Below are 22,298 nucleotides of genomic sequence, written 5' to 3'. Positions count from 1 at the left end.
GTGTGTGAGTATCCTTGAAAGTGTGTGATTTAGGAGTTGACAGGACACAGAACACTCTGCACCTCCTTATCAGCAGCCTGGTACCAACCAGAGTCAATCCCCGAGAGGAAAAACAGCACCTCGTGTGTGTGAGAATGCGTTTGAACGGGTAACTCCTCCAATGTTATGATCTAGTTTATTTTTCTCATCAGTTGCTGACAGTTCCACTCTCCACAAGTCCTTTGTTTATTTCTACCTCTTTTTCAGTCCAAAGCACTCATTTATGTTCAAAGTGTTTAAAACCTCTTAATTTCAAACAGACAGGCAGTTATGGTATTATAATGTGTAAAGAAATGTCTTTCAGATCCTCTGTGTCTACAGCTGGAAAAGCAGCCATTCAACACTATATGTAAGATATTGGTTATTGTGGAATTTATCTGTGTGTGTGTGTGTGTGTATAAAATACTTGATTTAGTACTTTAATACTTGATTTAATTGATTTCTAATTTCATTTTTAAATGGTATTCCAATTCCTCCATACAAAGGCACTAGTATTGGCACCCTTGGTAAATCTGAGTAAAGATGGCTTTAAAAATAAATCTGCATAAATCTCTGTTTATCTTTCATTCCAAAAATTCACAAAATTCTAAACTTTCATTGAAATAAAACAATGGAAAGTGTGGGGTGGGGTCTCATTATGAAATAAATGTTTTTCTCTAGTTGATGTTGGCCGCAATTATTGGCACCCAATTGTTACAACATCCTTTTGCCAAAATAACAGCTTAGTTTTCTCCTGTAATACCTAACAAATTTGTTGAACACCTGACAAGAGATCAGAGACCATTCCTTCATCCAGAATCACTCCAGATCCTTCAGATTCACAGCTCCATTTTGGTGCTTCTCCTCTTCAGTTCATTCCACTCATGTTCTACAGGGTTCAGGTCAGAGGACTGGGACGGCCAGGGCAGAAGCTTGGTTTTGTGCTCAGTGACAGATTTTTCTGTTGATATTGATGTTTGTTTTGGATCATTGTCCTGATGGAAGATCCAACCACGGCCCATTATAAGATTTCTAACAGAGACAGTCAGGTTTAGATTTTTTATCTGTTGGTATTTGATAGAATCCATGATGCCATGTATCTGAACAAGATGTCCAGGATCTCCGGCAAAAAAACAGGCCCACATAATTAAAGATCCAGCAGTATATTTAACTGTGGGCATGGGGTACTTTTCATCCCTGTTTGTACTAAACCCATCTGGTGGGTTTGCTGCCAAAAAGCTATTTTTTTAGTTTCATCTGACCATAGACGCCAGTCCTGTTTGAAGTTCCAGTCGTGTCTGATAACTGAATATGATGGAGTTTGTTTTTGGATGAGTGAGAATTTTTCTTGAAACCCTCCAGAACAACATGTGGTGATGTAGGAGCTGTTTGATTTTTTTTTTGGCTTTCTGACCCCAAGATTCAACTAATCTCTGCAATTCTTCAGCTGTGATCCTTGGAGAGTCTTTGGCCACTCAAATTCTCCTCCTCACCATGCATTAGGATGATATAGACACAAGTCCTCTTCCAGGCAGATTTGCCTGGAAGCTCAACAGCCTTGTTCAGCACATCAGAACTATATTCTTTGGTTTTACTCCTTGTAAAACCAAAGAAAAAAAATTATTAAGGGAATTTGGCCTTTGTGTTCCTCATATTTATATTCCTGTGGAACAGGAAGTCATGGCCTGACAATTTCATGCCCCTAGTCACCCTGGTGTTCTAAAAAAAAAAAAAATTTGAATATGAGTGGGAATATACTTCATAGATATTTTACTCATAAGAATTTCTAGAGTGCCAATAATTGTGGCCAACATGCATTAGGTAAAACATTTATTTCATAATGTGAGTTTCCACCCACTTTCAATTGTTTTACTCCAATGATAGGTTAGAATTTTGTGAATTTTGTGAAGGAAAGATAAAAAAGGTAAACGATGCAGATTTATTTTCACAGCTGCCTTTGCGCATATTTACCAAGGGTGCCAATATTATAATATATATAATATAATAAAATAATATATATAATGTATAATATATATATATATATATATATATATATATATTTATATACACACACACAATGTTTTTTTCACAAATATTACTTAACAAATGTAAAAAAAATGAATGGAATAATTCATTGAAATTATTTTTTAATGTAACGTTTATATTGCATTTTTATAAAGTATTCACAAATTACTTGTCTTTATGCATTTGAATTAATAATGTATTATTTTATTGTTACATTTGACTACCATTAAAAAAGCTGTTTGTTTATATTGACTATATATTTGTCAACTTTAAAGGTGATGCTAATGATTTTTCTTATTTTCTTACATTTATCTATATTTTCAACATTAATTAAATGAGCAGTTTTAAATATCTATTATAGTTTCAACAGATGATTTTTTTTCATTTTATATATAGATAGATAGATATTTATGAATTATATATATATTTAGTCACACTCCAATTCCTCCATAGCTTTGAGTCTAGACTAAAAACCCAATTTAACATCAACGTCTTTGAGAACATAAGCATCTAAGTGGCACTGTGTGACAAACAAAAGATTATTGATGGGATTTTGCTATATTTCGTTAATGGTGTTTGCAAAAAGTGACATTTAAATTGTGATGCATCTTCAGATGAGTGACCAGACCAAGATCTAGGTTGGGAGCATTTACCATGAACAGTGGAACAAGCTCTTAACCTCTACAAGGAAACAATCAGTGGGTAGGTGTTTAGATATGACCTTTGACCTGTAGAAGAATCATCTATCTGCCTCTGGTCTGATAACTCGGAGCCTGTAGATTATCTCAGAATGCTACTGTAGAGCTGACGGAGCTAGGACAGGAGATCCACACCAGCCGTCTTCATGACAATGTGGCTACCTCGTTGGGTCGGGTCGCCTTTGATGGGCCCCCATCCTGGGGATGTCTGAAAAAGAGGATGCAGTTGGTCTGTGTTATTATTAGCCAGTCCCTGACTTTAAGGGATCAATGTGACCCGACAGGAGTGTTTCGCATACATTCAAGACTTCAAGTGTAGACTAATAGGAGGAAGGAAAGAGCAGGATGAAGCGGAAATGATATTTTTTTAGGGGTGGGGGGCCTTCAGGCTTCCATGAGACAGATCCAGAAGCGTTGTGTTTATTCACAGAGTGGGAATGGCACAGGAAGCTGCCAACGGGATCTTCCCCAGAAACAGTTGCTGCGTGATCCCTGCGTTTCTAGGAGGAAATGGGGGGTGTGGGCTTGGGCCTTCCAGAGGCCACTTCCAGTCTGGTGCTTTGAGGTAATGCACATAGTCAAAGAGAAACTCACATAATCCATCCATCAGAAGAATGACTAGTCCACACTGCTCAGAGAAATGATCTGTCAGTTACAGAATGTTTCTACTATGATGAGTTGAACTCAGTCGACACCTTTTCAATGACATCACTGAAAATGTATTTGATTCTTTCCATAGATTTGATTTAATCAATGCAAATCACACAATGGCAGTAAGATTGTTAAAGCATTTACTTTAATTACGTAGTATGAACTAAAAAAAAAAACTATTTTGAGCTGTCAAGTTGTCTAAATTGTCATTTCTGAAGTGGGAATATTTTTCTATCAACTATAGAAATATATACACTACCATACCATTCATAAGTTTGGGGTCATTATGATTTTTAATTCATGTATTCAGATGCATTAAATTAGTGAAAAGTGACAGTAAAGACATTTATAATGTTACAAAAAAATTACATTTCACATAAATGATGCTCTTTTGAACATCAGAGAATCCTGAAAAAAGTTCCACGCTTACGCTGCTCAGGTGTATTCAAAATACAATAATACAGTAATAAGTTATGTGATAAAATAATAAAAATAGAATATAATAAATGTTCTATTCAGCACCAAATCAGCATATTAGAATGATTTCTGAAAACACTGAAAACTGGAGTAATGACTGCTGAAAATTCAGCTTTGCTATCACAGGAATAAGCTGCATTTTAAACTATATGTATTTTATTATATATAAAATTATTTGCTATTTTGAGATAAAAATATTACTGTTTTTTACTGTATGTTTAATCAAATAAATGCAGCCTTAGCGAACTGGACATTTTTAGTGAGATGCATCCATATGACAATTAACGATTATGAAAAAAATTGTTTATGATATAATAGTTAATTAATTTCATGATTAATGTATTTTAGAAATATGGAAAAGGTAGACAGGTGTGGCTTCCTGGTTCCCATTGGGACAACATTATAGAGAGGAAGGGAGGGTGATGGAGGGATGACAGAGGAATTGTCGGAATGATTGGGTAAGCAGCTATTTATACACAGTAGTACCATTAGCTTTTCCATTGACATTCTAATTTACGGACAAGCACCTCCTGAACTATTGTTAGGAAGTTCACTCTGAAGCACTGCTGGTAGGTATAAAAGGGGCTTGTAATCACACACACATTTGGATTTAAGCCACATAGACCCTGGCATGGAAATATTTTCCTGTCCTTTCCCTTCATCTCACGGGATGCATGTTTTACACATTCCACCTCTGGGAAATCTCTTTCTGTCCCCCAGTCAGTCTCTTTCTCAGAGTATCAGGATGCTCTGATTAGTTATCCCTATAATCTGTATAGAATGCCAGTATCTAGTGATACCTTGTTGTTTTTCATCTAGGGGATCCTTTGGCTCTTTCTATCTTTATTTGAAGCCAGCACATCCCCCACAGACGTCTCTCTCTCCCACTATGCCCTGACCCTGGATCTATGTGTGGAATTCTCTCTTCATTTATCTGTGTGGGTCTCGTCCTCTCCCATATCCTTTTATTTTTTCACAATCCTGATCCTGGTATGTTGCTTCCTAAATTACATCAGTATAACCCTCGACTGGCACACAATTGAGCAGATCTCTTTAAGGAATATAGCTCACCCAAAATTGAAAATTCATCACGCCATTCCAAACTTGTTTGTATGTTTTTTTATTTTCTTCCATGAAACACAACAGGAGATGTAAATGAAAGGGACTGAATGGATGGATGAATTCCTGGTTTGGAAGTGAAAGTGGACCAGCAGATCCTACTTGGAAATAAGCTAGGCCTACTGTATAGAATCCCGGGACAGACAATGGCAAATTTAATTGTCAAAGTTATCAGATTAAATGTCACAACCTTCTTTGAGAAGTTGAATGTGTCAGCACAAATCTCTATAACATCAAATAACTGTGTTACTTATTATTTTTGGACACTGCTAATTGTTGAGGTTTACATAGATATGTGTTTACTCTTGGTAGCAAATACTCAAAGCAAATACTCTATTGCCAAATTAAAAATGCTGTTTTGTGATGTCATAACCAGCACTGCCCTCACCACTTTTTTAGAACAAAAGATCTAATAATAAAAGACTGAATGAAGATAATGCAAGAGAAATGCACTGTGTGAAAGGACACTTTAATGTGACTCCTGTGACACTCGTTTCCTGCACTTTCACGAGTTCACACTTACATATAATAAACTGAGTAAAGGTTATGCGTATTTGGCGTGCTGTCCAGGGAGAGGGGTCCGAGCTCGGTAATTACTCTCTAGCCCGGGGTACTCCCTCTGTCCGGGGAGAGGGGTCCGAGCTCGGCTTTTAGCCAGGACCCAGAGCGCTCCTCCCCGTGCTGGGATAGGAACGGGCTGAAGGTGAGGACTCGGGGTGGTAGAGGGATGCTGAAAGACTAGATAATGAAGGTAAGACTGCTTTGATTATTTATAGGGGTTCTCTCTTGTGCTGATTGGATAGATGGTGTAATTACTGATGATGGATTGGCCGTGTTAATTATCTGCGCGTGCTCCTCCCGAAATTTGTTAATAAAACATCACTTATCGCATTGTGCGTCGATTTTATTTGCCGATGAGCTGGAAGTGTTGTTTAGTGACATTATTGTCACTGAGCTGTCATATGCAGAAGCTGTGTTTAAAACGGTCTGCACGTGTTGTTTGAACCAGAGCCGTAGAGAGAGAGTTGCGAGTTGCGACAACTCCGTTCACTCCAATGGACCAGTTTTTTTTTTTTTTTACGGCGCATCGTGGAGCCGTTCAATAGTTCCTGGAAGTTAGCGCTCATACTATCAGCACCGTAGAGATGCAGCAGAAGAGACCGCTGTGACGAACTTTTAAAAGGTAAGTCATGTATATAATACAATTGTATATTATCAGCACAGCTTATCAAATTACCTTGTGCATTAAAACTGTTTATTATAAGATTATTCCTCACTTAATTAGTAGATTTACGGGATGCTATTCATTCTCTTCATGCAGCTTCATCCATCGTTGTGTAATTAAGGCTTTTAAACGTGATTTTTGCTGGTGGGGACTGGGAGTTATTTAATAGACTTGGATTTATTGCGAAGGATGCTGATGGACCTAAAGGAGAATGAAAAGTTTAAAATAGGTGAGCAGTTGTCATTTCAGAATCATGCTAGGCTAAATTTCCAAAAAATGTATTATATCCCATTACTATATAATAGAAGTAATCACAGTAAACCTGTACATTACTGTATTTTATACTTAAACGTCTTGGCTACTATAGAAGTACTGTGTTGGAGGAGCAGATGCCACAGGACTGAAATGTGATGGAGCATCACTTAACCATTTCTCCGGTGTTTTTCTCCTTCTCTACCTTGCTTTCAGAACAAGAACCACCTGAAGACTCCCTGTAATGAGACATCACCCTCACAATGAGTCTCTTCACTGGGCTTTGCAAGTCTTTCCCTGTTCTTGTGTCTTTGTGGAAAAAGTGCCAGTTCCCAAGTATGATTACATCACATTTTGCTGGTGTAATCTATAGGTTGGTCCTGCTGACTATATCCAGCCTCTTATGAAGACTTCAGATGACCCAACACCTGTGAAGAGATGACGCCAACCCTTGAGAGGACTTCAGATGAAGCTGACTCTGAATAAACATACCAAACTGCTACATTTTCCTTTCATTGTAATCAACATGATCACATCATGCTTTAATTTGTTCATTGTTTCTGTATACATGATGTTACTTAACTGCATGATTTGTTTAGCCTAATTTTAGAACATTTCTGCCATATGAACATTACTTTTGCACAGTTACACCTGTTAACAGAACTCTTATTTGTAATGTAGAAACATTCATTTTCTGTAAAGCTGCTTTGAAACGATGTGTATAATAAAAAGTGCTATACAAATAAGTGAATTTAACAACTTTTTTTTTTCTCCTCTCCAGATCAGTAGGGAAACCATATATTCACACTCCTTTCTGTGAGTGACTGGAGCATTCATAATGCAGCACCGCAAACTATGGTGGAGACTATTCAAGTACAACATGCTTTTCAGTTTATTACACATGTATAAATCAATTGCTGTAAATAAGTGCATAACAAAAGCCAACATGCATTCTAACCAATAGATAAATATTTATTTAATTTACATGGTCTGTGTCATGTGATTTTAATTTCCATAAAAACACCTTTTTTTTTGCTGATACAGCAGCATCAGAAATCTTTTTCTCTCATTTCTCTTTTCTCCATCAGGAAGCTTTTGGTGAGGCTCTTTCTCAGTCACTGATGAGGAGGATGTGAAGCTCTGAGTCTATATCCGGAGCTCTGGATGGTCATGAGGTTAAAGATGAAGGAAGAAGAGTTTGGCTTCTGCAGACCTACAAATTCATGTTAAATCATGGATTGATCACTGATCATTAGTTAAACGATCATTAAAATAAAAATTACTGTTAACATCTATAACCTATGAATTACTGACTGATAAAACAACTAAACATTTACATTGTGTATAATGGAGTCTTTTTTACTGATTAACATTCAGTACATTGCACATCATGCATGAGATCAGATCAGTGTATCAGCTCCCACTTGTGGACAATAAGTGTATCTGCATTTATACATTTAAACCGACAGCAGGAGGAAAAGGCAGTTCTGTCTAATCCTGCTCCAATTGAGCCACTTCCCTGAGTTTAGCTCTAACCTGATTGAAAACACCTGAAACAGCTAATCAAGGGCTTTAGGATTACTAGAAACTTGCTGGGTTTGTTTGTCGGGTTCTATGTTACTAATTCATATTTCAATAAACAAATGTTGTTTACAAGTTATGTGTTTGTGTTATCAGTTTCATGCATTTAAACACAAGACTGACATCTGACAGACATTTGTTAATAAATCGATTGGATTTATTTCCCACAACATTCTATTTGGTACAATATTTCACTCAATACTCATAAAACACATTTGATATCAGCTTCTTCCCCTGCAAAATCTCAACAAACACGGAGAATGAGTTGATCAGGCTGACACGAGCATTGATGAATCCTGTGAATAATGAATTGCTTTTAGCCAAAAGAAATGTAATCATAACCTATTTATTTATTTATTTATTTTCTTAATGGGTGAGCTGTGACCATCTCTAGTACACATAAAAGAGTTGTTAGCTCTTGGAGACACAGGTTTGAGTCCAACTTAAATCTTGTAAATAAAAGCAAAATGCTCCATAAAAATTAAATACATTCACACAGTTAATGTGTTCAGATTCCATTTTTCTTAATATTTATATGTGACAAAAATGACCCCTTCAAGCTCAGCGAACTGAGTCTTGTGTTTTTGCATTTGCTGAGATCCCACTACAAAAAAAAAAAAACAGTCATGATGGTGTGGTTTAAATGCGGGTCTTTGAAAAACAAAACTACAACACAGATGTTCAAATTTTACAAGTGCAATAATCTCTTTTCTGTTTTAACGATGTAAGCTACATTTTTCATCATATGACACAAGGTTCTCAAGAATATCAAGGTCAAAACAGTTTATATCCAGAGTCGGTGTCTCAGAGGATTAAAGGTTGTGTTTATATCTTGGAGACCTGAGTTCAAATCCAGCTGTTACTTACGGACAGTGGAATCTATGGTATGCTGGCAGCTTTAATTAATGCTTTAACTAAACATAACATCAAAAAGACCCCTGAAACAAACTTGCAAACAGCACTACAAACTCAGTGGCTCAGTAGGTAAAACATTGCATTTTTAATCTTGGAGACCTGCGTTCGAATCCCACTATTGCTTGTGTTAAATTGTCATCATATAGCTAAATACATGCTTTTGGAAGTGAAGGCTGTGATCCAGACAAGGATTCAAATCCCACCTCAGCAAAATTTAACTGGTTTATTTCACAGGTGAGTGGTGAAATATAAGTTACTTAACACATCGAGACAAGAGATCTGTGGCTCACTGGTAAGAGTGCTGCCTCACGGGTCAGAGGTTGCTGGTTCAATCCCAGCTAGATTCCTGTGGTATGAAGGAGTGGGGGTGATTCAGGAAAGATTATACGTAAGCTTTAACTGGTTTATTGTAAAATCACATGCAGGTGAGTGGTGAAATATAAGTTACTTAACACATTGAGACAAGAGATCTGTGGCTCACTGGTAAGAGCACTGCCTCAAGGTTCAGAGGTTGCTGGTTTGATCCCAGCCAGATTCCTGTGACATGAAGGAGTGGGGATGAAATAGGAGAGACTTGGCCAATGCTTTAACTGGTTTATTGCAAAATCACAGGTGAACAGTGAAATATAAGTTCCAGCACATGTTCAAATAAGAGATCTGTGGCTCACAGGTAAGAGCACTGCCTCATGGTTCAGAGGTTGCTGGTTCGATCCCAGCCAGATCTCTGCGATATGAGTGAGTGTTGTGTGAATGAAGGGGTGAGGATGATTCGGGTCCCCCCCTGAGTCCCAGAGCAATGTCCAGCAGCGGTTATGCTTCTTGATAATAAAAAAAAAAAATTAGCTGTATAAAAATTTTGAACCTCCGTCCCTTCCCCACCCATTTAGGTTACCATCATTTGCTTTCTAGAGGGGTGAGCCTCCAAAAAGAAAATGATGGTAACCTACATGCCAAGTACACAATAAAACACAAACACAAGTAATAAGTCTCACCTGTCCATGAGCAGATGTCCTTCATTACAGCGAATGTCTGTCCACACGTCCCAGAGCTCTGTGTGGTCCAAACACATCTCTTATTCTGTAGGGGAAACGTATACAAAATAAGACACAGTAATACAATAAAGACAGGTATTGTCTACATATGAAATTAAAGCTATATAGTGTGAAAATTTAATGCAAAGCATATTATACTTAAATACTGCTGTATCAGTAATCATTTTGGTTCAATCTACTGTTCTTCTCAGGTTAGTTCCGATGACAGAATTAAATTACTGTTTTACATGTCACAAAAGTATAAGAACACTGAATAGAAAACTCTCTTTCAGTATGACTGTTGACAAAACAAAACAAAAGTTTGTTGGTTCTCTGGAATATTTACATTATTTTGATCTTGAAAGGTTATGGTCAGTTTTTAGTTCATCATAAACAATTAATAAAGTAAAACATGAACAATAACAGGTCAGTAGTTAACAGCAGATTATTGCCTAGAGCAAGACTACAACAACACAGAATAACACACGATTCCTATTTCACAATATGAATATTAGAAGGCTATTTGTTCGTTATTTGAATGGTCTAACAGAGAGTTCAGAGAGCAGCATGTAAACAAAGACTGATACACTTTCATAGAAGCTTCATAAACCTTCCTAAGCAAGTAGCTATTTTAAACAGTAGATTTTAAGTTAAACAGTAGATTTTAAGTTAAAGACACCATCGAAATAATGACTTACAAATAAAAAAGGACTAAATGAGAATACTGCTAGAGAAGTGAAGAGTATGATGAAAGTACTTACAGGTGAGAAGCGTGACGCTCTTTATCGCATTACGCGTCGGCTTTATTTGTCGAAGAGCTGAAATATGTTCCCCCTTGAGGAGTATCTGGACAGTGAGTTTTATGGTTTCAGTTAGACCAGGTAAAACAATAGGGAATAAGTTATTTGTCTTGCATATAATACATTGTCTTACAAGACAAATAAATGATTAGTCTTACATTAAATAGGGCATATAGGTTTGTTTTTACTCACTGAATACAGCATGTATGGAATCATGCGCTTAGTGCTGAATCGAAGCAATGCAACATTTGGTCATTAACCTCTTGGGTTTTTTTTCCTTTCATTTATTTTAGATGACTTCTGCTGGAATGGATCTACAATGATGACTGTTTGTAGCGCTCAACTCCAGTCCTGGGACCCACAGTGCTGCACATTTAGTTTGTCTCTCTAATCCGATAGACTCAGATCAGTTCATGTAGCTTTCTGAAAATGCGTTGGCAATAAAATTTTAAAGTAAAATTGTACATTTTAAAGTAAAATGTGCAGTGTTGGACCAGAATCAAGAAATACAGGTTTGCAGGCAAACAGAATCATAGGAGAAGGTCCACCCATGAGGATGAGTGTGTCATCTGGAGGTGGAGGAAGGTGGTTCTTCTTAACGGCTGTTTATGGGTCTGTCCCAATACCCACACTTGTGGTCTAGTCCACTTGAAGCTCATTGTCCTTAATGGACACTACATTCACATCTCTAATACTGCTATAGGGCAGTATTTAAGGTTAAGCATAACCCATCAAAATCAAGAGATGTCAAGAAAAACAGTGTGCGTAAAATTATTTAAATATTTATATTTAATTTGGTAGCTGCTTTTTATCACTTAATTAGAAGCATGACAATTACTCAATTGTGTGGTCTGTTGAGCTGACATTTAAAAGTTTGTTTTAAAGTGCAAACTTTTAAAAATCAAAATGTGTAAATAAAGCTCTGTGATTTGACCAATGCTCAAATGCAGAGATTGCATGTGTTGGTTTTGGGAAAGACCCTATTTATGTATGTTGCCTTCTGATGATGACTGGTTGATTATTAATGTCTGGTTGAACTTGAGTAAGTCACCTAAACTGGGGTTGTTAATTTGGCTAAACAGAATCTGCACAAGCATGAGGCTCTTACTGTTTGGACCGACCCCCTCTAACTCAGAACATTGGAGATAGTCGTCTTCTGTCTGTCTGAGAAAACCAAAAGGTAGTGGGAATAATTCTTAGTTTTAAATAATTCACTGCAAATTATTTTGATACCGTAAGTCATGTAATGTGTCGACGTCATCTTTTACATACAAGTAGTGATGGGAAGCATGGAACTATTCAAAACTCTCTAACAATTTAAATAAATCACTGATTTACAAAATGATTGACTGTAGCAGCTGAGGACACCCGCTAAATGCAATAAATAAAAGTCCAAAATGACACCTTTTACAAACTGATTGTGAATGTTTTCACATGAAAGTGTAATCTATTTAATGTAATCTACAAATCATTAAATATCATTAAGATAAAGTGTCTGTATAATTTGTGTTGTTTTATTAATATCACTCTCCATTTTTTATGTTTGTCACTAAAATCAAGCCTAAACTATAAAACTGACCCGAGATCAGTTAAAACACAGAAATATTAAAAAATATAACGAAGCCTTGTTGTATGGAAATCAAGTGACTTGGCCACTGATTCAACTGAAAGATTCATAAAAGATTCAAAGCTTCATGAACCAGTGTTTCAAAAGCATCTGGCACTACATATAAGAGCTGCTGGCTCACCTGTGTTTGATTCCGGTCTTTTCTTGATCACACTGCCCCATTCCAATCTGTGCTCTACTTTCCTATTAAAAAAAGAATAATGACATTTCTCATATACTGTAGAAACAATGTTATTTCATACAAGTAAGTGCAGACAATTTGCTAGAAAAGATTAGGTGATTTATTCAAATGTCCAAGAAATGAAGTGATCTATGTCCTTAAAAAAAAAAAGAAGCCAATATCAGTGACTCAGGCGATAAAAGCATTGTGTTGAGTTCAAATCCCACTATTGCTTAGATTCAATTGTTCTCAAACTTCCCTAAACACCAAGTTTCAGTGTGAGTCACGGTGGTGCAAGTGGCTAAACAGATGTTCTCTATCAATAAAGCTGTGATGAGGACAAGGGTTCAAATCCCACTTCAGCATGTTGTGATTGCGATCACCCAACAGAGAGACTCTGCCAAAGCATTGGCTGGTTTATAGTAAAATCAAAGGTGAATGATGAAATACTGTATAAGTTCCTTCATATACACAGACAAAATATCTGTGGCTCACTGGTAAGAGCACTGCCTCACGGTTCAAAGATTGCTGGTTTGATCCCAGTCAGATTCATGTGACATGAAGGAGTGGGGCTGAAATAGGAGAGACTTGGCCAAAGATTTAACTGGTTTATTGCAAAATCACAGGTGAATAGTGAAATCTATGTTCCTTCACATATCCAGATAAGAGATCTGTGGCTCACTGGTAAGAGCGCTGCCTCAAAGTTCAGAGGTTGCTGGTTCAATCCCAGCCAGATCGCTGCGATATGAGTGAGTGTTGTGTGAATGAAGGGGTGAGGATGATTTGGGTCCCCCCCTGAGTCCCAGAGCGATTATTAAAAATAATAATAATTTTAGCTGTATAAAAATGTTGAGAGCTCTGTGTGGTCCAAACACATCTCTTATTCTGTAGGGGAAAGACATAATCTAAGAAATTACACAATATTGCACACATAGTTTTAGTTTCACAAACACTCATAATTTACATTTTGTAAATGTCTAGTTTGGACTTGAACACTTGTCTCTATCAAAGCCTTTTCCCCCAAGAACATGAGTTGAGTCACTAGCGCCACTGTGGCTTTCAAACTGATAGCTGGCATTTTGTAAATTATGCCCATTCCACCTGTTTCTGCCAAATTGTTTATAGAATATGAATAGAAAGACACTATATATTTCATAATAATAATAATTATATATATAAATAATAAAAAAATAGGTTATTATTATTATTATTATATATTAATAATAGAAGTCGTGGCCTAATGGTTAGAGAGTCGGACTCGTAACCCTGCCCACTGCTCCGGGTGTGTGTGTGTGTTCACTGCTGTGTGTGTGCACTTTGGATGGGTTAAAATGCAGAGCACTAATTCCAAGTATGGGTCACCATACTTGGCCACATGTGACGTCACTTAAAAACACTGGTGGTGAGTGCTTATCTTTCATCTTACCTGTTTGTCTGAAAAACCAAAGGCCAGGAAGTTTAGGGCAATGGCACAGTTAAAGAGTCAAAGAATCCCAGATCTACAAAAAAACAGAACAAGATTAAATAGCACATAAGAAAACGTTACACAATGAAAACCTTAATGGTCCAAATTAGTGTCAAGTAGGTAGTGTGGGTTTATTTTTCAACATTTCTCAGAAACTCAGTGTGAGAAACTGCTGTGGGAACAGTTGATTAGATGTGTTTAGTCCAAAATTATTTGCATGTAGTTCACATGCAGACGTAATGCTAATTATTTTGTCTGTAAATAGAAAGTTAATCATATATAGACAATAACTACATTGAATAAACTTCTTTATACTAAAAGTATTTTTTGTTGTTGTAGTGCTTAAAGTAAAAAAAAAAAAGTGTTTAGGTGGTGTTACTGATAAAAAGAGTGAAATTCTTGAAAAAAATTAAAGGGGTTGTAATTTGGCATAATATTTTTCATTTGCTTTTTAAAAATATTTTGAAGTAGCAGTGAAGCAATTTGTTTACATTTTTATTTACATTAAAAATGTTGTCCACCAAATCAGTGAGGTGTAACTAACATGCAAGAAGTCATTTTGTTGTTAAAACAAAAGAGACAGAAATAAAAAAATATCCCTTTAATATTTTTTCCCCTTTGACATATACATATATATTTTGTTTTTCTTTACCTTTTTAAGAAAATGGCATTACCAGCACTACCAAAATATGATAAGGTACTCTTTTTAAGAATAGTTTATAACTAAATTCATTATCAAATATTTACTTATCATGTTTGCAAATATTACAAAATGGAATCAACTATCATTTTTCGATCAGCCTGACTGCGACCTGTAAAACGGACACGCCCTTCTTCCTGTTTTACACGTTGCAATTGGTTTAAAATTACGTCACGCCATTTAGGTAAAACGACCAATCCGTCACAAGAGGTGTTACAGTTCTCCACTCTGTTTGCGTGTTTTCATTCTGCGCGTTACATTGTTACGCCAGCAGGTGGCGACAAACGACTGTCTTTATGAACGAGTCGTTTGAGTCGATTTGATGAGCCGATTCGTTCGAAACACGGGTTCATTCAGTAACGAAACCAGTGAGACGTTCAGATCGGCCAACGCAAACATTGACAGAACTGTATCATCAGTTTGTTGAAAGATTGGGCAATAAATATTAAACAAACATTCCTTTGTTGGGGATATTTCTTTTGGCATTTTGTAGAAATAAAATTATTTTAGAGAGCATTTTGACATGAAACACTCTGAAATATGAACTTCTACAAAATCAATAAAGAATATACCTTTATTGGTAAATGCAAAAATATTGCAGAAATGCTTTTTGGCCATGTAGACAAGTTACATGAGCTGCAAACAGGTCATAAATCATTTGTTTTTACTCTTTAAATACATTTACTGTATGGAATCATGCACTTAGAACTGAATCAAATCAACAATGCAACATAATAAGGTTTACAGAAAGACACTTAATAAGGGACAGATTGAAAATTTTGATAACCTCTTGATTTGTTGGTAAATTTTTTTTTTGTCTTGACTACTTAAAACAGTGGTTCTTCTTAATCCTGGTCCTGCACTTTCGTTTTCCTCTCTAATCTGACACTCAGTTGAGTTCATGCAGCTTATACAGAGTTGAATCAGGCGAGAGAGACAAACTAATATGCAGCGCTGGACCAGAATCAAAAAATGCAGACCTAGACAAATGAACTGTGTACACAACACCAGGTCCCATTTCAGCATCCATGTTACAGAAGGATTACATATATATATATATATATATATAGCATAAAACTAATGCACAATATGAACCTTGTACTTACTCTGACGAACAGCTTGTTGTTTCTGCTAATGTAAAAATGACGTGTAACACGGACACTATAATTGTAAATTATCCATCACCAATATCCGTTGAGGCTTATAAATTGCATAAATTAAGCAAGTGAAAAATCTTGACACATTAAATGACTTCAATCCAATATCATCCAGCATCTGCTGAAATAAAAGCAACACTTTTTGTTTGCATTTAAGATGCCTTAAAAAGCACAAAAAAAACAAATGACTTGATTGGCAGGTACATCTTGCATGCAGAGGTTTCTCAGGAACACAGCTGGTACATTTTGATATAAAGTGAAAGGTAAAGGCTTTTTTTTTTTTTTGCATTATTATAGATCCTTTTCAGTTACTGTGCATGTGGAATATATAAGAGCAGGTGGTAGCATGGCTATAATTTTGACTTTTTAACTGCTTGGTTTCAGGTGACATCCTTCTAGAAGGTGAAGCGCCTGTCATTGGACTGGCCCACCTTGTCCAGGCTGGGGTTGCAGGCGAACTGAATCATGGGAGGAGGTCCGCACATGAGGATGAGTGTGTCATCTGTGGGTGGAGGAAGGTGGTTCCTCACCATGTCCTCATTGATGAAGCCTTGGCTGTACTCCCAACCTAACACATGAAGTTGATTATTTCAGCTCGTCACCTTCTGCTTGATTTTTAATGTCTAGTTGAAATTGAGTAAGTCACCCAAACTGAGGTTTTTCATTTTGCTAAACAGCATCTACAAAGGCAAGAGATTCTTACCATCTGGAGCTCTGTCGACGGTGTACCACAACTTAAAACGTGTTGGGTGACTGGCCATGACCTCTTCTAACTCCGTACGCAGGAGAATGTCTTTTTCTGTCTGTTGGAGAAGACAAAAAGAGTAGTGAGTGGGAATAATTATTAGTTTGACATACTTTTCATGACAACAAACTCACTGAACCAAAGAGATGTATTTTTGTGAGTAACTGCACTTTTAACATTAAATATATTTTTGTGCATAATTAGTACATATGTATGTGCATAAAAATGGAAGAAAATCCTTGGCTCACTTGGTTTGCGAAAAGTAAGTAACACACGGTCTCATCCTTTGGATCATTCATGATTGCTTGGATTATCTGGAGCATAGGTGTAATGCCTAAAAGAAATAAAGATGAATTCGCAAGAAAATCCCTACAATTGTTCTCAAAAAAAAAAAAAAAAAGGCTCATGTGCTTACCTGTTCCCCCAGCAATCATGCCAACATGTTTTGCAGTTTTAATCACAGGGTCTGATTTCTTATCAGGCTTGATTGCAAATGATCCTGCAGAAAAGTTGATACTGTATCGTTTTGAAATGAATGTTATAATGTGTTTGACAGTCAAATATTTTTATGCTTCCAGAATGTTCATGTGCAATTAATTTTCATTTTCCTTGCAACAGTAGATGTTTTCATAGCATTGTCCTGACTCACGGTGGATTTTTTAAAACTACAAACCTCTGCCTTTGTAAACCAGCAGTCCACTTGGTCCTCTGAAATCAATTGTGTCACCAATACGAAGGCTCTCCAAGTACTGAGACATCTTCCCACCCTCGGGAAACTTTGGATGGACATTTTTGTAGTATATCTGAAATGAGGCAACAAAATGTTTAAACTTAAAATGAACTTTAAAAAAGTTCTAGATGCGAAAAATGTTTGTTTTACAGTTATATTTATTGTATGTTATACCTTCACAACCAGGTCAACAAAGCCTTTGTCATCATCACTAGACACAGGGGTGTAAGGCCTCACCACAAGGTTGCCATCAATCTTGGCAGACAGGTAGATGTGTTGTCCTACATATGCAATGCATAAACGTTAAATGTAGTGTGATGGTTACAACCACTATAGTATTTATGGTAGTCCTGTTTGGTAGGGGGAGTACGGTAGTTTCACGTCCTTTATGAATGGCATGGTATTAGCTTTGGGGTAATGGCGGCGTGCACGCTGAATGCCAGATGGGTGGTTGTGATTTCTTTCTTGGAGACCGCAATGATGATTTATGCCAGCTTTGGAAAACAGTTGTTGTAGCTGTTGTTAGACGGCAATGATGGTTTGTGCCAGAGTTGGAAAACTGTTGTCGTAGCTGGTACTAGGAGCTGGTTTGTGTCACTGTTTTGAATTACTATTTATGTCTGATATAAATTATTGCACATTTGCACACGATATATTGGGGGGTGTTGAACCCTTCCGGTATCAACTTGCTACCAGCTAAGCCTATTTATGTTTTAGAACTTTTGTCGAGTTGTTAATAAATGACGGTTACATGGACGATTTGAGTGGAGAAATCGATTGCTTGTCATAGATAGGCTTTACAGTTTGGCGTCACGAACAGGATCTTCAATTGGTAGCGAGTTGATGTAGAGTAAGGTGAGGTTTCAAAACAGTGACATAGGCTGAAGAGTCGAGGAGTGTGGAGCAAGAGACAAGAGACTTCAGTGAAACTGCTTGGGATATAAAGACTGTTGTTGTATGACTGACTTCCAAATGATGGAGCAAGAGCTTGCTGCGTTGCGGGAAAGGCTGGTTAAGGAAAAAGCAGCGATGGATGAACTTAAACAACAGAATGAAGCATTGACTGCCCAGTTACAACAAGTAACAACAACAGATCCTTTGGAAACTTCACATTCTCCTTCAGATGCAGGCCTGGCTTATTCAGCGGCCTCGTCGGCCTCCACAAGTAAAGTTACAACATCTGTTGAAGTGATTTATGTGCCTAAAGATAAAAAGATGTTAATGTTTTCTGGTGATCCAGGTACTATCTCCTATTATGATTGGGTTGATGAAGTGCAGAACTCTATGAATTACCGACAATATAGAGAAAGAGAACAGGCAGCATTTCTCTATGATCATTTGGAGGGGGGAGCTAAACAGGAGATAAGATATAGCACACCTGAGGTACGCAGGAGCCCTACGTTGATTCTAGAGGTTTTAAAGGAGGCATATGGCCATCCTTATTCTCTGACTGCTTCTCAAAAGCGTTTTTTTTTGACAGAAAACAGAAAGCAGGTGAGGGGTTGCGGGAATTTTCTCATTCAGTTATCTTTGGCAGGGGATATAAATCGTTGTAATAGAGGAGTGGAGTTGTGTGGGGAGCAGACAATAAGAAATCAGTTTGCAGAGAATGTAAGAGACCCTTCACTTCGTCGAGAATTAAAACGGTTAATTAGACAAGACCCAAATATCAAATTCTCAGCGTTGCAGAGAGAAGCTATGCTGTTTTGGGAAGAAGATAATGTGCCTGATAGAGCTCCCTATAATTTAGCACCAGAAGATGCAGCAGCTGAATGCTCTGGTATTACTACAACCAATAATTCTGTTAACCCTGATTCTTTTCTTCTTGAACTTAGAGATGCAATGAGGAAGCAGGAGGAGAAATTAGAGGGGCTTGCACAGCAGGTAGCACGACTTCAAGTTTTTGAAGGGAGACGGGGGCGTAGGCCAAGACAGGAACCCAGGTATGATTCAGCAGGAAGACCTATTTGTTTTAGATGTCAGGGAGTAGGACATATTGCACGATTTTGTTCAAATGTGAATACTGTCAGTGACGATGGACGTCAAGTAACACCATCTGAGTTGGCTAGGGGGCCAGCTGTCCAAACTACTATGCAACAGGGAAACAAATTCCCTCTGTAGTTAAGAGCCAGACTACGGGAGGGGAACAGTTGGGCTCGGGTGATTTCACCCTTTCGTGGGAAAAAGTATTCCATGCGCTTACAGGACCTACTCCAGTTATGGATGTGTATATGGGTGGAGTATGTGTTCCATCTATGATAGATACAGGCTCTATGGTCACCATCATAACCGAGAGTTTTTTTAAGGAACATTTTGAGTGTAAAGGGGAGGATGTTCTAAAAGAATGTGGGTGGCTGTCTTTAAAAGCAGCAAATGGCCTTTCTATACCGTACTTGGGTTATTTGGAAATTGATGTTCAAATTATGGATAAGGTCTTGTCACAGCGTGGCGTTTTGGTGGTGAAAGATCCAACAGACCCTGTAACAAAATTGAAGAGAAAAACTGTTCCAGGATTGGTGGGCATGAACTTAATAAAAGATTGCAGTGAAATTTGGTCTGATTCTTTTAATGTAATGTCACCTGGACAATGTGCTCAAGTGTACCAGGGCTTTGCAAAAGTGAGGGCCCCTTCACCTGTACTGGTACCTGCAGGTTCTATGTGTTTGGTTCCTGCTACAGGTTTCCAGAACACTCATGGTTCAGATTATATCGCTTTGGTAGAGGGGTTAGAGGTAGATGAAGGGATTTTACCTGGGTCCCTGATGGTATCTCCAGGTTTGGTGAAGGTGCAGGGCGGCCAGTTAGCTGTTCCTATTGTAAATGCTGGTGCTTTAGATATCAGCCTGGCCCCTCATACACGCCTGGCACGCTTGCATGTAGCAGAGGTAATAGCAGGAGGCTCAAAGTCTATTTCTTTTCGAAATGTAGGTCCTGGGGAGGTTCAGATTTCATTAGGTTCCAAAGAGGCTTTGGTTTTGAGTCAAGAGGCTGGATCTACCTTTTCATATGATTTTCAATTTGAATATCCTTTACTGGAAAGTCAGCAGATAGCTCAGGTTAAAGCATTACTGAATGATTATGCTGAGGTGTTTGCTTACAGTGATAATGATCTAGGGTGCACCTCAATTATACAGCATGAGATACCAGTCACTGATGATGTCCCAGTTCGTCAGCGTTATCGCCGTCTTCCACCAAGCCAATATGAAGAGGTGAAGGATCATATTAGACAACTTTTGGAGCAAGGTATTATTAGTGAGAGCTGTAGTCCATATTCCTCACCTTTGGTTATTGTTAAGAAGAAAAATGGCAATATGCGGATGTGCGTTGACTATCGACAGTTAAATTTAAAGACAAGAAAAGATGCATATCCACTCCCTAGGATAGAGGAGTCACTTGATGCGCTTAGCGGGGCCCAGTGGTTTTCAACCTTGGACCTCGCTAGCGGTTATAATCAAGTGGAGGTTGCTGAGAAGGACAAACAAAAGACGGCTTTTTGTACTCCATTTGGCCTGTATCAGTTTAATCGTATGCCTTTTGGGCTTTGCAATGCTCCCGGAACATTTCAGCGTCTTATGGAGAGAATTTTAGGCTAAATGACGGTTACATGGACGATTTGAGTGGAGAAATCGATTGCTTGTCATAGATAGGCTTTACAGTAGCACAAAAACAAGTATCACTTTTTTTTTATTGTTTTACATGCTTTAAAGACAGCCTTATATTTGCCTTGTACTTGTATGTGATTGAACTTAAAATAAACGCAACGGTCTTAATACTGCACTCACCGATAGGAAGTCCAAGAACATGTTCAGGTGATTTTAAAGCAAAGCGCAACCTTCTTGTATCATGACTGGTAATCTTAAAAGAGAGAAATTAAATTAGCTGTTACTACTAATAAAATCTATTTATATACAAGTTAAACCACTACATTTTAAAATATCCTCACCACTTTGTCCACAAGACGCAAAGCATACTTCGTATTAGGGTCTTCAAGAGTAATGGCAGGTTTTCTTTTTATGCCAACGAGCCTCCGGATCAAATCAAACACGAACTGAAAGCTGCCAGAGATGAGCTATGGACAGGGAAATGAAAGGGCATTTTCTAATTATGCAGTAATGTACCAAACAGGTTCATGTACAAAATTATAATGGGCTTGTGCTGCGCAAAGGCTAAAAACAAACTGATGGTGGGTGTGAGACTGTCAACAAACCCCAGAATAAAGTTAACAACCTTTAAAGCGATGAAATGCATTTGAAACATCTGTATAACTTACATAACATTACAGTAAAAACGACGTTCTGCAAGCATTTATTTAATATGTATATACTCACGTTTAAGATGAAGGAAATTTTCTCCTGTGGTGTTTACTGAGACTCTCTCAAGCAACGAAGACGGATAACAAGCCTACGGACTAAGAGTAAGCGTTTACTAGAAAGTAAGCTGCCTGTTACTTTCTAGTAACTTTCTCAACTTCCTGGAGAGGGAGGGGCTAAGTGCTGGTGACGTCGTTACGTAAAGATTAAAACCCTTTGCGAATCGTTTGTAATGAATCATCAGTAAACGAGGCTTCGTTACGTCATAACTGTTCGAAACGTTTTGAAATGTCGATGATCTCAGTGAGTTTAAGTTAACGCATGAACCAGCGTCTTTGGTTTTCACCTCAGTTTAATAATGTAGACATTTTAATTACACAGTATAATATATATATAAAAAAAAGAGTAGTAGTTATTTGTCTCTTATTAGTTCTTTCACATTGTTGAAGCACTGACAGAGTCAACTCGTGTATAGGTCATCCTTTTGTCCACCAGACGGCCTCAATGTACACCTAAATATTACTCCAGAAAAGGAGTAAATTTCACTTGAGTGAAAGTACAAAGGTTTGTGATGACAAAGTGTTAACCCCCCCCCCCCCAGACACCCCACAC

The 22,298-nt window shown here is 37.5% G+C and overlaps 1 protein-coding gene and 2 long non-coding RNA genes across 3 annotated transcripts in view; 1 reads left to right on the top strand and 2 right to left on the bottom strand.

Annotated features, from left to right (window-relative positions):
* Nucleotides 1-362: 362 nt before the first annotated feature.
* Nucleotides 363-5,082, top strand: LOC107655618 (uncharacterized). The gene is made up of 3 exons (XR_001630467.1): nucleotides 363-388; nucleotides 4,689-4,859; nucleotides 5,016-5,082. It is a non-coding gene; the product is annotated as an uncharacterized LOC107655618 (long non-coding RNA).
* A 4,517-nt stretch (nucleotides 5,083-9,599) lies between these two features.
* Nucleotides 9,600-10,820, bottom strand: LOC107655617 (uncharacterized). The gene is made up of 3 exons (XR_001630466.1): nucleotides 10,754-10,820; nucleotides 9,954-10,038; nucleotides 9,600-9,779 (listed from the first exon to the last, which is right to left on the bottom strand). It is a non-coding gene; the product is annotated as an uncharacterized LOC107655617 (long non-coding RNA).
* Nucleotides 10,821-15,304: 4,484 nt separating this feature from the next.
* The window catches only part of LOC107655553 (NADH-cytochrome b5 reductase 3-like), a 13,692-nt gene continuing 6,698 nt past the window's right edge, over nucleotides 15,305-22,298 (bottom strand). The window contains exons 2-9 of the mRNA XM_016443070.1: nucleotides 21,320-21,445; nucleotides 21,159-21,231; nucleotides 17,551-17,657; nucleotides 17,320-17,449; nucleotides 17,062-17,145; nucleotides 16,895-16,980; nucleotides 16,605-16,704; nucleotides 15,305-16,469 (exon numbers count right to left, since the gene is read on the bottom strand). Coding sequence (XP_016298556.1) covers nucleotides 16,297-16,469; nucleotides 16,605-16,704; nucleotides 16,895-16,980; nucleotides 17,062-17,145; nucleotides 17,320-17,449; nucleotides 17,551-17,657; nucleotides 21,159-21,231; nucleotides 21,320-21,445 — 879 coding nt within the window. The 3' untranslated portion in view covers nucleotides 15,305-16,296. The remainder of the gene's footprint in view (nucleotides 16,470-16,604; nucleotides 16,705-16,894; nucleotides 16,981-17,061; nucleotides 17,146-17,319; nucleotides 17,450-17,550; nucleotides 17,658-21,158; nucleotides 21,232-21,319; nucleotides 21,446-22,298) is intronic.

The sequence above is a fragment of the Sinocyclocheilus anshuiensis genome, unplaced genomic scaffold, assembly GCF_001515605.1.
Source record: "Sinocyclocheilus anshuiensis isolate Anshui unplaced genomic scaffold, SAMN03320099.WGS_v1.1 scaffold916, whole genome shotgun sequence".
NCBI classification, from domain to species: domain Eukaryota; kingdom Metazoa; phylum Chordata; class Actinopteri; order Cypriniformes; family Cyprinidae; genus Sinocyclocheilus; species Sinocyclocheilus anshuiensis.
The sequence above is the reverse complement of the archived record's forward strand: the minus strand, read 5'-3'. Positions and strand labels throughout refer to the sequence as shown.